We start from the raw sequence: 15485 nt of genomic DNA, 5'->3' as shown, positions 1-15485 counted from the left end.
AAAAAAGATTGTGAGATCCTGCAAGCCAACTTTAAACAGTGGCAACATAGTTTTGAGCAGGCTGGGCTTAGGGTGACTGTTGGTAAGACCAAGACTCTGATAACTGAGGAAGGAGAACTCCCCATAAAAGGATATAGCAGGGAGAGAGCCAAGAGTGAAAGAATTTAAATTTTAAAGGCCCGTGGTTGCTGACAATAGTGCCTTCCTGACTGATGCCTGGCATCATACCAGAGCTGTATGAAGCAAATGGCCAGAGCGGATTGAAGTTCTCTGTGATAAAAAGATAATGATAAAGTTAAAAAGTAGCATGTATAAAACTGAAATTTGACTCCTCTTACTGTACGGAATGGAGACTTGGCCAGTCACAAGAAAGGGAATCTGTGTGCTCTTCACTAAAGAAATGAAGACATTAAGATGGTCTTATGTTTGGACATGCCCTGATATGAAACAAGGTTTAAGCGACCTAAAAATAGCCTCTCCAATCCTGAGTCTATCATTCGCCAGGAAAGAAGCCAGCAGCTCCTCAGCCCACTTGCCTTGACAAAAGTTTCTGTTAAACCGAGTGAAGAGTCTTTCAAGCCCTGTATAAAGTTAGGAAGCAGTTGTGTTTGAAAGGTTCCAGCCTGAGTGTCTTTGTGTTGTGTCCTCCACCCCCAAATACAGTTCTGTTAAACTTAATCAGAGCATTCTGGATATTCATTATTGCTGCAATGTTTCATCTTCTTCGTACTTGAAGTTCTTAAGACTGGGTTTTTTCAACTTTTTCAGTTATTTATTTCTATACTGTAGAGCCTTGGGACCATAGTCATAGACCAGGACCCCATTGTACTAGGTACTTTACAAATACAGAACAAAAAGACAGCCCCTGCCTCAAGAGACTTATAACCTGACACGAAACGACAGATGGATATAGACAGACAAGGGCATACAAGTAAACAGTGAAATAATATTGGTCATGATAGGCACATGAGCAGCCTAACTATTGTAAAGTTTTTTGTAGGCATCGTGGCAAAGGAGGGATTTGAAGGTGGGTAATCAAGTACATAGCTTTGTATACATTTATGGGGAGTGCCTTCCAAGGCTATGGGTCAGCATGGGAGAAAGTAATGAAGGTGTGTTAGAAAATTGAACAAGTGGGCAGTGGAGGCTGGCATCACAGGTTAATAGGAGATGAGTGTCAACAGCAAAATAGTGGATGAGAAATGATAGGGTGGGGATTGGCCGAAGGGCCTTAGAAGTGAATATGAGCAGCTTGTTTGATGTATAAATGGGGATCAAGTAGAGGGATTCAAAGAGGGATAATGCGATCAAAGCGATGCCCTAGGAAAATGATATTTGCAATAGTATTTTGACTGGATATGAGTGGGGCAAGATTGCATTTGTCAAGGCTAGAGAGAAGGTGTAGATAAAGTAAATAAGTGTTGTTTACTCCTCCTTCTCATAACACAAGAACTAGGGGTCACCAAATGAAATTAATAGGCAACAGATTTAAAACAAACAGAAGGAAGTATTTCTTCATGCAATGCTCAGCCAGTCTGTGGAACTCTTTGTCAAAGGATGTTGTGAAGGTCAAGACTATAACAGGGTTCAAAAAAGAACTAGATAAATTCATGGAGGATAGGTTGATCAATGACTATTAGCCAGGATGGGGAGAGATGGTGTCCCTAGCCTCTGTTTTCCAGAAGCTGGGAATGGATGACGGGATGGATCACTCGAGGAACATCTGTTCTGTTTATTCCCTCCGAAGCACCTGGCATGGGCCACTGTTGGAAGACGGGATACTGGGTTAGAATGACCTTTGGTCTGACCCAGTATGGCTTTTCTTATGTTAAAGACGTTGCCGTAATGGTGGTGCAATATAAAGAGCTAATCTTGTTCCCTCCATCAAATTTCTGTTACAGTCTTTGATTGGAAGAATTCTTTTTTTTAATCCTATCGTTTGGTAGTGTAACAGTTTTTTTGTTTTTTTGCAAAATGTACAGTTGGGAAAGGGACTCAGATAAAGTAAATAAACATGAGAATGTACTGCTAAAAGTATTGAGGTTCTATAACATTGTTCTAGTTATCAGACTTATTACAGTGCCTTTTTATTAGTTTTCCTTAAATAGGAATGCCATTTATTTTAAATTGTACAAATTGTTTCACGTATGGGGATTCCTAATATGTCATTGTATGCCAATAAAGAAGTAAATCCTTTCCATTCAGGGAGGTATTTAAGCACATGCCAACCTTAAAGTTAAGCATATTTTTAAATATCTTGTGCTTTTGGAGCATTTGCAATTGAGACATAATATAAGAATGAAATTCTGGTTGAATGCATTTCACTTCTGTTTTTCCCTGAGCTAGCTTTTTCTTTCCTTAGTCTAAGATGTGGGTCACTGTACTGAAACAACATACTTTATTATCTTTATGTAGATGCATGGCTTCCATTTATGTCTACTCAGTTAAATTGAACAGTAATACAGGCCTGCACAATCCAGACTAAAACCATTTGTCACATACTGAAATCTGCTGACTGAAAGTGTTGTCTTTGAGTTTATGCTTTAAGAAAAAGAAAAAAAATGTTTTGTACTCTGTGGGTCATTTTAACTGGGTAGGGTAACTTTTTTTTTTTGCTTGTAACAAATTATTTAGGTTTAGTGTAGTGTAAACATTAGACTGGAAGGGACCTCCTGGGTCATTGAGTCCAGTCTCTTGCTGTTGCCGTCAACCTTGTCATATAATCCAATTGATAAATTTATCCAGATCAATCTTAAAACTATAGTTAGTTCGTTTGCCCCCACTACACCTGCTGGAAAGCTGTTCCAGAACCTCTCTCTTCTTATGATTAGAAATCTTCTAATTTTCAACCTAAATGTATTCATGGCCAGTTTATGCCCATTTGTTCTTGTGCCAACATTGTCCTTTATTTTAAATAGCTCTTCTCCCTCCCTGATGTTTTACCCCTTGCCCCCCAGTGCATTTATAGAGAGCAATCTTATCCCCCCGCATCCTTCATTTTGCTAGGCTAAATAAGCCAAGATCTTTTCCCTAGTAGGATAGGCTCTTCAGTCCTCTGGGTGTCCTAATATCCCTTCTCTGCATCTGTTTCAGTTTGAATTCATCTTTCTGGTTACATGGGTAACCAGAATTATACACAGTATTCCAGATGAGGTCTTATTAGTGCCTTGTGCGATGATATTAATACTTCTCTAGCTCTACTGGAAATACCTCACCAGATACATCCTAGGATTATATTTGCCTTTTTTACAGCCACATCACATTGGTGGCTCAGTCATCCTGTAATCAACAAATGCACCTAGGTCTGTCTTTCTCCTCTGTCATTTCCAACTGATAAACTCCAGCTTATCGCAGGTATCAGGGGGTAGCTGTGTTAGTCTCTATCCACAAAAACAACTAGGAGTCCGGTGGCACCTTAAAGACTAACAGATTTATTTGAGCATAAGCTTTTGTGGCAGAAATTCTTATATGTCTAGGAACAAGGAATGTAGGCCATACTTTCAAGGTGGAGGACTCTATTCTGGTAATCAGTGATTCTGAAAAAGATTTGGGGGTGGATAATCCCCTGAACATGAGCTTCCAGCATGCTTTGGCCAAAAGGGCTGATATGATCCTTGGATGCATAAACAGGAATCTTGAGTAAGAGTAGAGATATTTTTATCTGTGTTTGGCACTGATGTGACTGCTACTGGAATACTGTGTCCAGTACTTGTTTCCACAGTTCAAGAAGTCCTTTAACTGGAGAGAGTTCAGAGGATAGCCATGAAAATGATGGAAGGATTATAAAGCATGATACTCAGTTTAGTTTAACAAAGACTTGATTAGTCTAAGTACCTACATGGGGAATGAGTGTTTGATAATGGGCTCTTCAGTCTAGCAGGGAAACGTATAACATAATCTAATGGCTGGAAGGTGAAGCTAGACAAATTCAGACAGGAAATAAGGTATACATTTTTAAATGAAGGTAATTAATCATTGGAATAATTTACCAAGGGTCATGATGATTCTCCATCACTGGCAACTTTTAAATCAAGATTGGATGTTTTTCTAAAAGATCTGCTCTAGGAATTATTCCTTTTTTTTCCATTTTAACTAATCTCTGTATCAAATTCTTTACTAAAGTCCAGATTAGACCCATTGCATTTCCCTTGTCTAAAAAACTCAGTTATTTTTTCAAAGAAAGTTATTGGGCTAGTCTGGCATGATCTATCTCTGATATACCCATCTGCATTTTACCAACTTTTCTGTTTTTTTCCATGTCTTTAGTTATTCTTGTCTTTAAAATTTATTTTGAAGAGTATTTAACTTTGATTTAAAGGTGTATACCTTTTTAGATTCAAAAAGATTTAGTTGCCAATATAAGCATCCCAATTATAACACTCTTTGCTCTTGGAATCTGCTATTTCTATGCTAGGATATCTGCATGACAAGCTATATCCATACCAGGATAGTTGTGTGGAAAGCCATGTAAATAAACCGTAACACGTTGTTAATACAACCTTGAAGAACACCACCAATGTGTGGAATTAACTTGAAGCTAATGCTCACCTCTGCCATTATACTTTGTTTCTTCATTAATTTAAGGTTTGAAATGTTTCAGTATGGTCATGTATTTCCATCGTGAAACAATATGTATTGGTCTGAAATAATGAATCTTGTGGAACTTTCTTGTTTAGGATTTGGCCCTTGTTGCTCCTGAAGCTCCTTCAGAACAAGCCAGAAGAGTTTTTCAAACCTATGACCCAGAAGGTAAGGCTGCATTGTTTAGCTTTGGGTTGAAATCTTTATATTGACTGGTTTTGAGTGTGAAGAATCTCTCTCGAAAAATAGGTCAGCAGTTTTACAATATATGCAAAACACTGCACCTCCAATAGTACAGTCCCCTGCATTATAAGGCACATTGCTCATGATGAGGCTTAATACTGATCAAAGGGTATGTGTACACTACTGCTGGAGGGTGCAAATTCCAGCTTGGGGGGAGATACCCCCGCACTAGCTCTGATTTAGTGAGGTAGTGTGCTATAAATCATACATGGCTGCCCGGTGTATGATCTCATTCAAGACCATAGGTATGTATTTGGCACAGCTAGCCCCTCCCATTGCTTGCACTGCCATGGCTACACTGCTATTTTTAATGAGCTAGCACAATCAGAGCTAGTTACAGGTATGTCTCCTCCGGCTGGAATTCACATCTTCCAGCTCTTGTGTAGACAGACATATCCACAGGGAAATGTGCTACCTACTGATAAAACAGCAACTCTTCATGATTTGTTGGTTAATCAACCTAATAATAAAATGGACACGCCTCTTGAAAACTACAGAGCATGAGGAAGTCAAATATAGCAATAGTAGGAAGTAGAGTTCTCATTGTAAGCTTTTCAACACTGGGGACTTTCTTTGTATGTGACCCACCACTTTCCCTAATCTTACATTTTCAGAAATGTAGAACTTTCATACCTGATCCATCGTGATCTGAGAGGTCTGACAAGTACTGAAAAATTCCTTAGTTTCATTTTAGAACTCAAAGCTGGCTGATATTCACATTTTATTTTAATTAGAAACAAGTTTAGAAACATTCTCTCACCATTTTAAGGTGGCATTTATATGTCTATTAGTAAAAAATCGTTTTAAGTTTAATAAGGTTCGCATTTTCAAATGTTTTAGAAAAATGGCATTTTTAAGACGTGTAAACCTGCAATTTTTTAACTGGGGGAAATATGTATGGAAATCATGTGTTCTAAGACCTCATCTTGTAACTTTACAGTGCACTCTCAAATTCTAAGATGTGGGTTTGATTACCAGTATTTTCAGTACAATCCATAATCTTGAAATGTTTTCAGTTTATTTTCCCCTACTGAGAAAATTTGTCCCTTTTACAGATAATGGATTTATACCTGATACCCTTCTAGAAGATGTAATGAAGGCGTTGGACCTTGTATCAGATCCTGAATAGTAAGTATAATTTGTGTAGCTAAATTTTCATTTAACAGATTAGTTATGGGTTGGTTTTATCTTGAATTGTTAGTATATCTAATTCTGTGTAGTGTCCTGAGGATAGTGTCTCAAAATATTGAGTCAGTTGTAAATGAAAGAAAAAAGGCCTAAAGATAAGATTCAAAATCGTTTTTGATTTAGAAAGAAGAGTGTCTTTCCTAGCTCCCAATTACTAGCTATTTGTGACTCGCGTTTCTGTATGTGCATGTATTTGCCTATGACAACCCAATACTGCAAGGCGAATCTGTGTGCTGAAAAAAACAGGATCTCTCAACAGCTGACCACCATGTTACAAGAAGATTTAATACCATCCTAGAGCTCAAAGTTCAAACTGCTTTTCAGATTTTGTGTTTCTGTATGGTTGCATTTTATATAGTTGTACTTTGTTTCCATCAATACCAGATATGTACAGTAACTCCTCACTTAAAGTCATCCCGGTTAACATTGTTTCGTTGCTGATCAATTAGGGAACATGCTCGTTTAAAGTTGTGCAATGTTCCCTTATAATGTCGTTTGGCAGCTGCCTGCTTTGTCCACTGCTTTCAGGAAGAGCAGCCCGTTGCAGCTAGCTGGTGGGGGCTTGGAACCAGGGTGGACCGGCAGCCTCCCTATCAGTTCCCTGTGAAGCAGCCACCCAGCAGGATATCAGTTGCCTGCAGTTCAGCTGTCCCTCCCCTCAATGGCATGTGCTGCTCCTGCCGTCTGCCTTGGAGTTGCTCCCCGAGCCTCCTCCCTTGTGGGGGGCTAATGTCAGGGTGTCCCCCTCCCCCTAGCTACTGCACCCCGCTTACCCCATCTCCATAGAGAAGGTGGGGGACATGACAGGGCTCAGGATGGAGGAAGCTTCCTGGCAGCAGCTGTGGTCTCAGCTTGCTGATTAACTTAACAAGGCAGTATACTAAAGAGTGGGTCAGCATACTTAAAGGGGAAATGCACATCTCTTCCCCCGCCCCCCTCCCCCCCACACACACACTCTGCCATGCTGTCTCCCCTCCCTCCATTCCTGCTGCTTTGTAGAGTGTGAGGCTAGATTAACAACGAGTTAATCCTTTGAGGCCTCAGCCAATTGCTAGTTCATCATTTAGCGGTAAGGCATTCCTTGGGAAATATCCCACCCTCTGACTTCACCATCTCAACCAAGCTTCACAATCATCATTGCTATGTACAGTATTAAATTGTTTGTTTAAAACTTATACTCTGTGTGTGTATATTATATAAAAAAATATACACCTTTTTTTGTCTGGCAAAAAAAAAAAAATTCCCTGGAACCTAACCCCCCCATTTACATTAATTCTTATGGGGAAATTGGATTCTCTTAACATCGTTTCGCTTGAAGTCGCATTTTTCAGGAACATAACTACAACGTTAACTGAGGAGTTACTGTACAGGTTTTCATAGTAGCTATTCAGATAAAACTCTCTTCACTTGGTAATTTAATTCTCATTTGGACTGGCATTGCCGGTAGTGTTTCCCAAATGCTTGGTGGTAGCAAATAACTTCTGCACCAAGGTCTGCTTATGTAGTCATATTTTGCTTCCTGAATACCCAATCCAGAGAGCAAATCTCAGTGTCTGAACTTGTTTTTCCACCTCCCAGGCTTTAACTTTGCTCATTTATAAGGCCAAATTCCATTTTATCCTAATCAAGAGTTGTGAACTCTTCCAAAACAAATTAGGGATGTTAGCTCTGTGTGAAACATATTTTCTCCCTCCAGAGGGGAACAGAATTTTGCAAGTTCTAGGGAAAGAGCCTGATTTGGGAAGCTTGGAAAGGCTTCTTTTGTTCTACTGCCTCTAACAAATTTGCTTTCCCAAAGAAAAGGGGAAAATCTTCCTTCCAAATCCAGCTTTCTTTCAGAATTGGCTGCTTGGGTTTTAGGATATTTGTGGCATAATCATGACCTCTTATTGCATATGGAACATCAGGTGTTGTATGGTCAAGAATCATTCACAAGAAAGGCATACCATATTAAAAAGACTCTTTTCTGCGGATAATGCTGTGGAATTTCTCCATATCCATAGTCTGCAATATTTTCTCTCTGTTAAAGCAGTAGTATAATAGAGTAGGTTCTGACTTATGTAGGTTCACCACATTTTTCAGCTGACATCTAAGTCTCTGTATTTAGGGTCTCCAGTCCATGAAATACGGAACAAACTTAAATAACGTAAAGAGTATTTGGATTCTTAATTCCTTTTTTGTCGGTTGCAAATGTGGTGTTCTTCGAAGCAAATAACATCTAAATTATGTATAGTATACATGTAGTTTCCTATAAGCTGCTACCTCAGGCTGTGATCTCTTCAGATCTCAAAACCTAACCAGCCTCAGACCTGCTCAGTATTTGGGAGGTGTGCAAGGAAAACCATTTGTGGTCAGATAGTTATGCTGGTGATTCGGTAGATGGAATTATTGTATTTCAATTCTGAACTAATTCCTGCAACATGGCATTGAGGGCACTATTGCTGAAGGTGTCATTTTTAATTAGAGATGAAATGAGATTCTCATAAACTCATAGATATTAAGGTCAGAAGGGACCATTATGATCATCTAGTCTGACCTCCTGCACAATGCAGGCCGCAGAATCTCGCCCACCCACTCCTGCAATAAACCACTAACCTATATCTGAGCTATTGAAGTCCTAAAATCATGGTTTAAAGACCTCAAGATGCAGAGAATCCTCCAGCAAGTGACCCGTGCCCCACGCTGCAGAGGAAGGCGAAAAACCCCCAGGGCCTCTTGCAATCAGCCCTGGAGGAATATTCCTTCCTGACCCCAAATATGGCGATCAGCTGAACCCTGAGCATGTGGGCAAGATTCACCAGCCAGATACCCAGGAAAGAAGTTTCTATAGTAACTCAGATCCCACCCCATCTAACATCCCATCACAGGCCATTGGGCCTATTTACCATGAATAGTTAAAGATCATTTAATTGCCAAAATCATGTTATCCCATCAAACCATCTCCTCCATAAACATATCGAGTTTAATCTTGAAGCCAGATAGGTCTTTTGCCCCCACTGCTTCCCTTGGAAGGCTGTTCCAGAACTTCACTCCTCTGATGGTTAGAAACCTTCGTCTAATTTCAAGTCTAAACTTCCCGATGGCCAGTTTATATCCATTTGTTCTTGTGTCCACATTGGTACTGATCTTAAATAATTCCTCTCCCTCTCCGGTATTTATCAAGAACAATCATATCGCTCCTCAACCTTCTTTTGGTTAGGCTAAACAAGCCAAGCTCCTTGAGTCTCCTTTCATAAGACTGATTTTCCATTCCTCGGATCATCCTAGTAGCCCTTCTCCGTACCTGTCCAGTTTGAATTCATCCTTCTTAAACATGGGAGACCAGAACTGCACACAGTATTCCAGATGAGGTCTCACCAGTGCCTTGTATAACGGTAATAACACTTCCTTATCTCTACTGGAAATACCTCTCCTGATGCATCCCAAGACCGCATTAGCTTTTTTCACAGCCATATCACATTAGCGGCTCATAGTCATCCTGTGGTCAACCAATACTCCAAGGTCCTTCTCCTCCTCCGTTACTTCTAATTGATGCATCCCCAGCTTATAACTAAAATTCTTGTTATTAATCCCTAAATGCATGACGTTACACTTCTCACTATTAAATTCCATCCTATTACTATTACTCCAGTTTACAAGGTCATCCAGATCCTCCTGTATGATATCCCAGTCCTTCTCTAAATTGGCAGTACCTCCCAGCTTTGTATCATCCATAAACTTTATTGGCGCACACCCACTTTTTGTGCCGAGGTCAGTAATAAAAAGATTAAATAAGATTGGTCCCAAAACCGATCCCTGAGGAACTCCACTGGTAACCTCTCTCCAGTCTGACAGTTCACCTTTCAGTATGACCCGCTGTAGTCTCCCTTTTAACCAATTCCTTATCCACCTTTCAATTTTCATATTGATCCCCATCTTTTCAAATTTAACTAATAATTCCCCTAATTTGCTAATTTGTGATTACTAAAGATCCTATGATAGTCTTTAGAAGATTAGTGTTGTTTAGCCCTGGTTAGAATTTGATGGTTACATTTTACCTAACTTCCATCTATATTTTCAGTTAGTTAACGTTTACTTTCTACACAAGAACAGCCATACTGGAGTGAGACCAGTGGTCCATGTAGCCCAGTATCCTGACTTCCGACAGTGGCCAATGCCAGATGCTTCAAAAGGAATTAACAGAACAGGGCAATTATCAAGTGATCCATTCCCTATCATCGAGTCCTAGCATCTAGCAGTCAGAGGCTTAGGGACACCCAGCGCATGGGGTCACATCCCTTACCATTTTAGCTAATTCTTTTTTTAATCCAGTTAGTTTTGTTCTTCACAACGTCCCCTGGTAATGAGTTCCGCGGGTTGACTGCATTATGTGAAGAAGTGCTTTTCTTTTGTTTGTTGCAAACCTGCTGCCTATTAATTTCATTGGGTGACTCCTAGATCTTGTTAGGTGAAGGGGTAAATAACACATTCACATTGTCCATATCATTCATGATTTTATAGACCTTGATAATATCCCCCTTTAGTAGTCTCTTTTCCAAGCTGAATAGTCCCAGTCTTTTTAATCTCTCCTCATATGGAAGCTGTTCCATACCCCTAAATATTTTTGTTGCCCTTCTCTATACCTTTTTTCATTTCTAAAATCTCTTTTGAAATGGGGTGACCAGACCTGCCCTCAGTATTTGATGTGTGGGCACACCATGGATTTATATAGTGGCATTATGATACTTACATTTTACTATATATCCCGTTCCTAACATTCTAATAGCTTACTTGACTTTGTCCGCATATTGAGCGGATGTTTTCAGAGAACTATCCACAATGACTCCAAGATCTTTCTTGAGTGATAACAGCTAATTTAGATCTCAATATTTTGTTTGTACAGTTGGGATTATGTTTTCCAATGTGCATTATTTTGCATTTATCAACACTGAATTTCATCTGCCATTTTTTTTTCTTGCCCAGTCACCCAGTTTTGTGGGATCCCTCTAACTCTTCACAGTCAGCTTTGGACTTAATTATCTTGAGTAATTTTGTATTATTTGCAAACTGCCACCTCACTGTTTACCTCTTTTTGCAGATCATTTATGAATGTTGAACAGCACAGATCCCAGTACTGATCCTTGGGAGATACTGCTATTTACCTCTCTCTGTTCTGAAAACTGACCATTTATTCCTATGCTTTGTTTCCTATCTTTTAACCAGTTAATGAGCCATTAAAGGACTATCTTTTATCTCATGACTGCTTAAAACTAGGCGTCAAACTTAGTGTGGCTGAGAGGTTTTTAAACAGTTGCTGTATTATTTTCTAGAGATGTATTTCATTGAGTAAAGGGGTTTCTCTATATTCATTAAGTTAATTGCAGAGCATTTGAAAAGTGGTATACACTTGTGGGCTTATCTACAAAGTGGAATAATGCATCTTAGAGGGGGGTGATTTCTAATGCGCACTAATGTGTTGTGTGTTGACAAATCCATGTAACCTACTGCACTTTAACACAGCTCTGTCTGAAACAGTACTATGTTAAAGTGAGCTGTGGAAACTGTAGTGTGCACCAGCAGGTTCTACATGGGCCAATTTAATGCACAATATGTTAGTGCGCGTTAGAAATCACACCCTCACACTGCACATTGCTGCTCCCTGTAAACAAGCCCTAAATATGCCTTATGTGCATTCTGTCCACTAATCCATCAAGCCTAGAACCTGTTCTAATGTTCCAAAACTGATCAGTTTTCAGACTGCTTTAAAAAAAATTAAAATGTCTAACACACCAAAGATGTGGCTTACTAGCAGAATGGTAAATATTCTGTCATGGACCAGTGACAGGTTTAAAGTTAATATTAAAATTCTGCTTGATTTACAGGAGAGCTAGTTTAGATACTGTGTGAATTCTAAAATTTCTCATTCAGAAGCCTATCCTGATAAACTTTTAGAACTAGACTGAGAGCTAGGAAAAATATGAATACTTTTTAAAGCTCTACTAAACAGTCTGTAAAATATATTGCATAAATAGAAATGTAAATGTTTTATTGACACTCATTTACAACGGCTGGCAAAAATCCCGCACTACTGCCGATAAAGCTTTTATACTACTCAGTGTATATTCTCATTCTTTCTGTTTTTGTATGTATACTATCAAAATAAATGTTAAGTGGTTTGGGCTACTTTAATATGAAAGGCATTTTGTAAATATACAATGATAAACATGGGACCTTATTTCAATGAAATTTATTCTTATCAAACTTAATTTTAAAAACCTCTGAAATGTATTCATTGGTGGCTTTTCAAATCTCCACTTAAAAGCAGGTTGTTTGGTCAGAACTCTTCAAAGGATGACTGGCTTGTGTGTTTAAGATGAGGAATGCTTGCAGCATACAGCAAAATGTCTTCTGAGTTAAAGTGTAGGTTTTAGTTTGCATGACTTTCCACTGACTTTACCTAATAAGGCAATCTTTCAAAATTATAACTACTTCCATTTTAAATAACAGATTACTTTGGTTTAAAAATAACTGCATTTTCTCAAATCTGGTGCCGTTCTGGTGCATTTGTCATTTTAAGAGTCTAAATAAAAAAAACCTCAATATATTTGGCAGTCAGAAGTGTTGTAGTACCCCATAACATAGTCATGCAAGAATAAAAACGTGCAACTCATATTTTTGTATCCAATGTTCTTGTTTTAGTGTAAATCTCATGAAGACCAAATTAGACCCAGAAGGACTAGGAATCATATTACTGGGTCCCTTTCTGCAAGAATTCTTCCCTGAGCAGGTAACGTAGATGTTTGGTTTTTTTTCTCCTTCTTATGCCATAGAACATTTTGTATTTCACTAAATAGGATTCTTCAGTGATGCATTAAACATTCATACCTCGAATGTGCATTTTTGCAAAATTATTTAGTCTAATAAATGTTACATTTCTTTGATTACTTCGGGTCAGCTGGTAACTCTTTGCACTGTTCAGTTCAGTATAACTGTCCTATGTGATTTAGCATTCCAATGTTTAAATGAAAAACTATTCTAATTTGTAGCCTTCGCACCAAAAAGCAATCTCCACTGAAGCTGCCAAGTGTCAGATAAGTAGAGCCCTGTACGGATGCATCCGATCCGTATCCACAAAAATTATCTGTGGATATCCGCAGTTATCCGTGGATTTGCAGGGCTCTACGCTGGGGACCAGGCTGAGACTCCAAGGCATATTCTCTCTCACTATATAACTTGAAGCTATAGTTAGTAAACAAAATAGCCTTATTAATTTCAGCCATGTTTGAAATACAGGAAAATCAGCATTTGTCAAAGTTATGGAAACTTTATTTTAAAGATTCTAAGTGTTACTAAGGAAAAGTGAAACAGCCACAACTATTTTAAAAGTATACTTGGCAATGCACCTTTTAAAGATGTAATATTGATGAGAAAAATGTACTGTAGTAAAACAATACTGCAAAGTGTAACACTAAGGTATGTCTACACTACGAAATTAGGTTGATTTTATAGAATTCGGTTTTATACAGTCGATTGCATATGTCCACACTAAATGCATTCAGTTGGCGGACTGCGTCCTCACTACTGTGGCTAGCATCGACTTACAGAGCGGTGCACTGTGGGTTGCTATCCCACAGTTCCCGCAGTCTCCGCTACCCATTGGAATACTGAGTTAAGCTCCCAATGCCTGATGGGGCAGAAACTTTGTCGCGGGTGGTTTTGGGTACATATCGTCGGGCCCCCCTCCCTCCATGAAAGCAATGGCAGACAGTCGTTTTGCGCCTTTTTTCCAGGGTCCTGTCCACCGGCCCCACTAGCCCGCTGCCTGTCTGGGTGATCGGAAACCCAGGCAGGCCATGGGCTGAGCGGGGCTGGGAGACGGAGCCCCAAACTGGTAGTGCTGCCAGTCTGGGGCTCCAGCCGCTGGCTCCTGCCAGCCGGGGTCCCGGCCGCTGGCCCTGCCCAGCCAGCTGCCATGCTTGCCATACCACGGCAAGCATGGAGCCCGCTCAGCACACCATTACCGTACATCTCCTGGGTGCTGCTGGCAGAAGCGGTACTGCATTGCTACACAGCAGCAGCCCTTGCCTTCGCAGCAGATGGTACAGTAGGACTGATAGCCGTCATACGTCTCCTGGGTGCTCCTGGTAGTCCTCGGTGAGGTCGATTGGGGCGCCTGGACAGACATGGCTATCCTCCTCTTAGAGCACGAATGGGAGTGACTCCAGGTCATTCTCTTCTTTAAGTTTTCTCATGGAGATTCAGTCCTGCCTGGAATATCATGTGAGCTGGAGGCTTCTGCCTCAGACTGCTCTCCCAGCGGGCAGCACTGCGTGGTCGCACCTACCCCAGCCTGCCCCTTGCTCCCATGGCTCATGGAGCCTGGACAGTAGTAAGGAGCAGTTCAACTTGTGGAATGACAAATCCAGAATGAGGATTGTACTCTATGGGCCACGTTACGATTATTTCAGAGTCCTAGATAGCACTTAGTCCCTATAAAAGGCTTCATGAAAATTTTCCCCCGCCCCTAACAAAAATGTGAATTTATCAGAGCAGCTGAAAGGGTAAGGAATCCGGGACTATAACTTAGAGAGAGCTTCCATATTATTTAACTTATAATTGATATAATTCAAAGTAACATTTCACAGCGTGGTCTGTTCTAAGACTAAAAATGCAGGAGGGGAGTCAGAAAAAGGAACAGGGACCTGTTTCCGCCCAGTTTCGAACTGGGGACCTTTCGTACTTTAGGTGAACATGATAACCACTACATTACGGAAACCCAACGTGAACGTATCCCTCGCGTGGGCCCTATTATACTTTATGTAACGTGTGGTTGTGTGTTATTAGTTTGGTATCTCAGGGGGCTTCTCTTTTTTTGCCACAAACTTTGCCAAATGCACAGGAATGTTTTCTCTAGTTACAGAAGCTACCTGATGCAATGTCTATATCTATGGCCTTCCTGCTCACAAAGCAGTCATGCCCCCGCCCAAGGCTGACACATGTGCATGTGACACAGCGACCTGGCTCGAGCAGGAACTCTAGCAAGGCATGATACTTTTGCTGTTAAGCAAACACAGCAATTCTTTCCTGGCCTCTGCCACTGAATGCCTCCATGCATTAAGCTGTGCCCTATCAGTGTGGGAGGAATGCATGAGCTCAGAAATCATGTAATCGCGAGTGCGGGTTTTTTGCCTTCTAATCTGTGATAACCTCAGGGATGGAGATGATGGGGGAGCGTAGAAACGTTCTGGGGGGGACTGCATGGTCACCTGTGCTGCTGAGTTCACCACACTGGCCAAACAGGAAATGAAATTCAAAAGTTCGCGGGGCTTTTCCTGTGTACCAGGCTAGTGCATCTGAGTTCAGAGTCCGGAGCAGTCACAATGGAGCACTCCGGGATAGCTCCCAGAAGCCAATACTGTCGGATTACGTCCACACTACCCCAAATTCGACCCGGCGATGTCCATGTCAGCATTAATCCCCTCGTTGGTGAGGAG

The 15485-nt window shown here is 40.4% G+C and overlaps 1 protein-coding gene and 1 non-coding gene across 3 annotated transcripts in view; one reads left to right on the top strand and one right to left on the bottom strand.

Moving 5' to 3' along the window:
- MINDY3 (MINDY lysine 48 deubiquitinase 3) overlaps positions 1 to 15485 on the top strand; it is a 93490-nt gene that overhangs the window by 72860 nt on the left and 5145 nt on the right. For both annotated transcript variants that reach the window (XM_074943399.1, XM_074943400.1), the window contains 3 exons: positions 4677 to 4749; positions 5880 to 5952; positions 12691 to 12778. In XM_074943399.1, the coding sequence (XP_074799500.1) occupies positions 4677 to 4749; positions 5880 to 5952; positions 12691 to 12778 (234 nt within the window). The remainder of the gene's footprint in view (positions 1 to 4676; positions 4750 to 5879; positions 5953 to 12690; positions 12779 to 15485) is intronic.
- On the bottom strand, positions 14695 to 14767 carry TRNAF-AAA (transfer RNA phenylalanine (anticodon AAA)). Its single transcript has one exon. It is a non-coding gene; the product is annotated as a tRNA-Phe (tRNA).

This window comes from Natator depressus, chromosome 2 (assembly GCF_965152275.1).
Source record: "Natator depressus isolate rNatDep1 chromosome 2, rNatDep2.hap1, whole genome shotgun sequence".
Lineage (NCBI taxonomy): Eukaryota > Metazoa > Chordata > Testudines > Cheloniidae > Natator > Natator depressus.
This window is presented reverse-complemented; position numbering and strand designations above follow the sequence as displayed.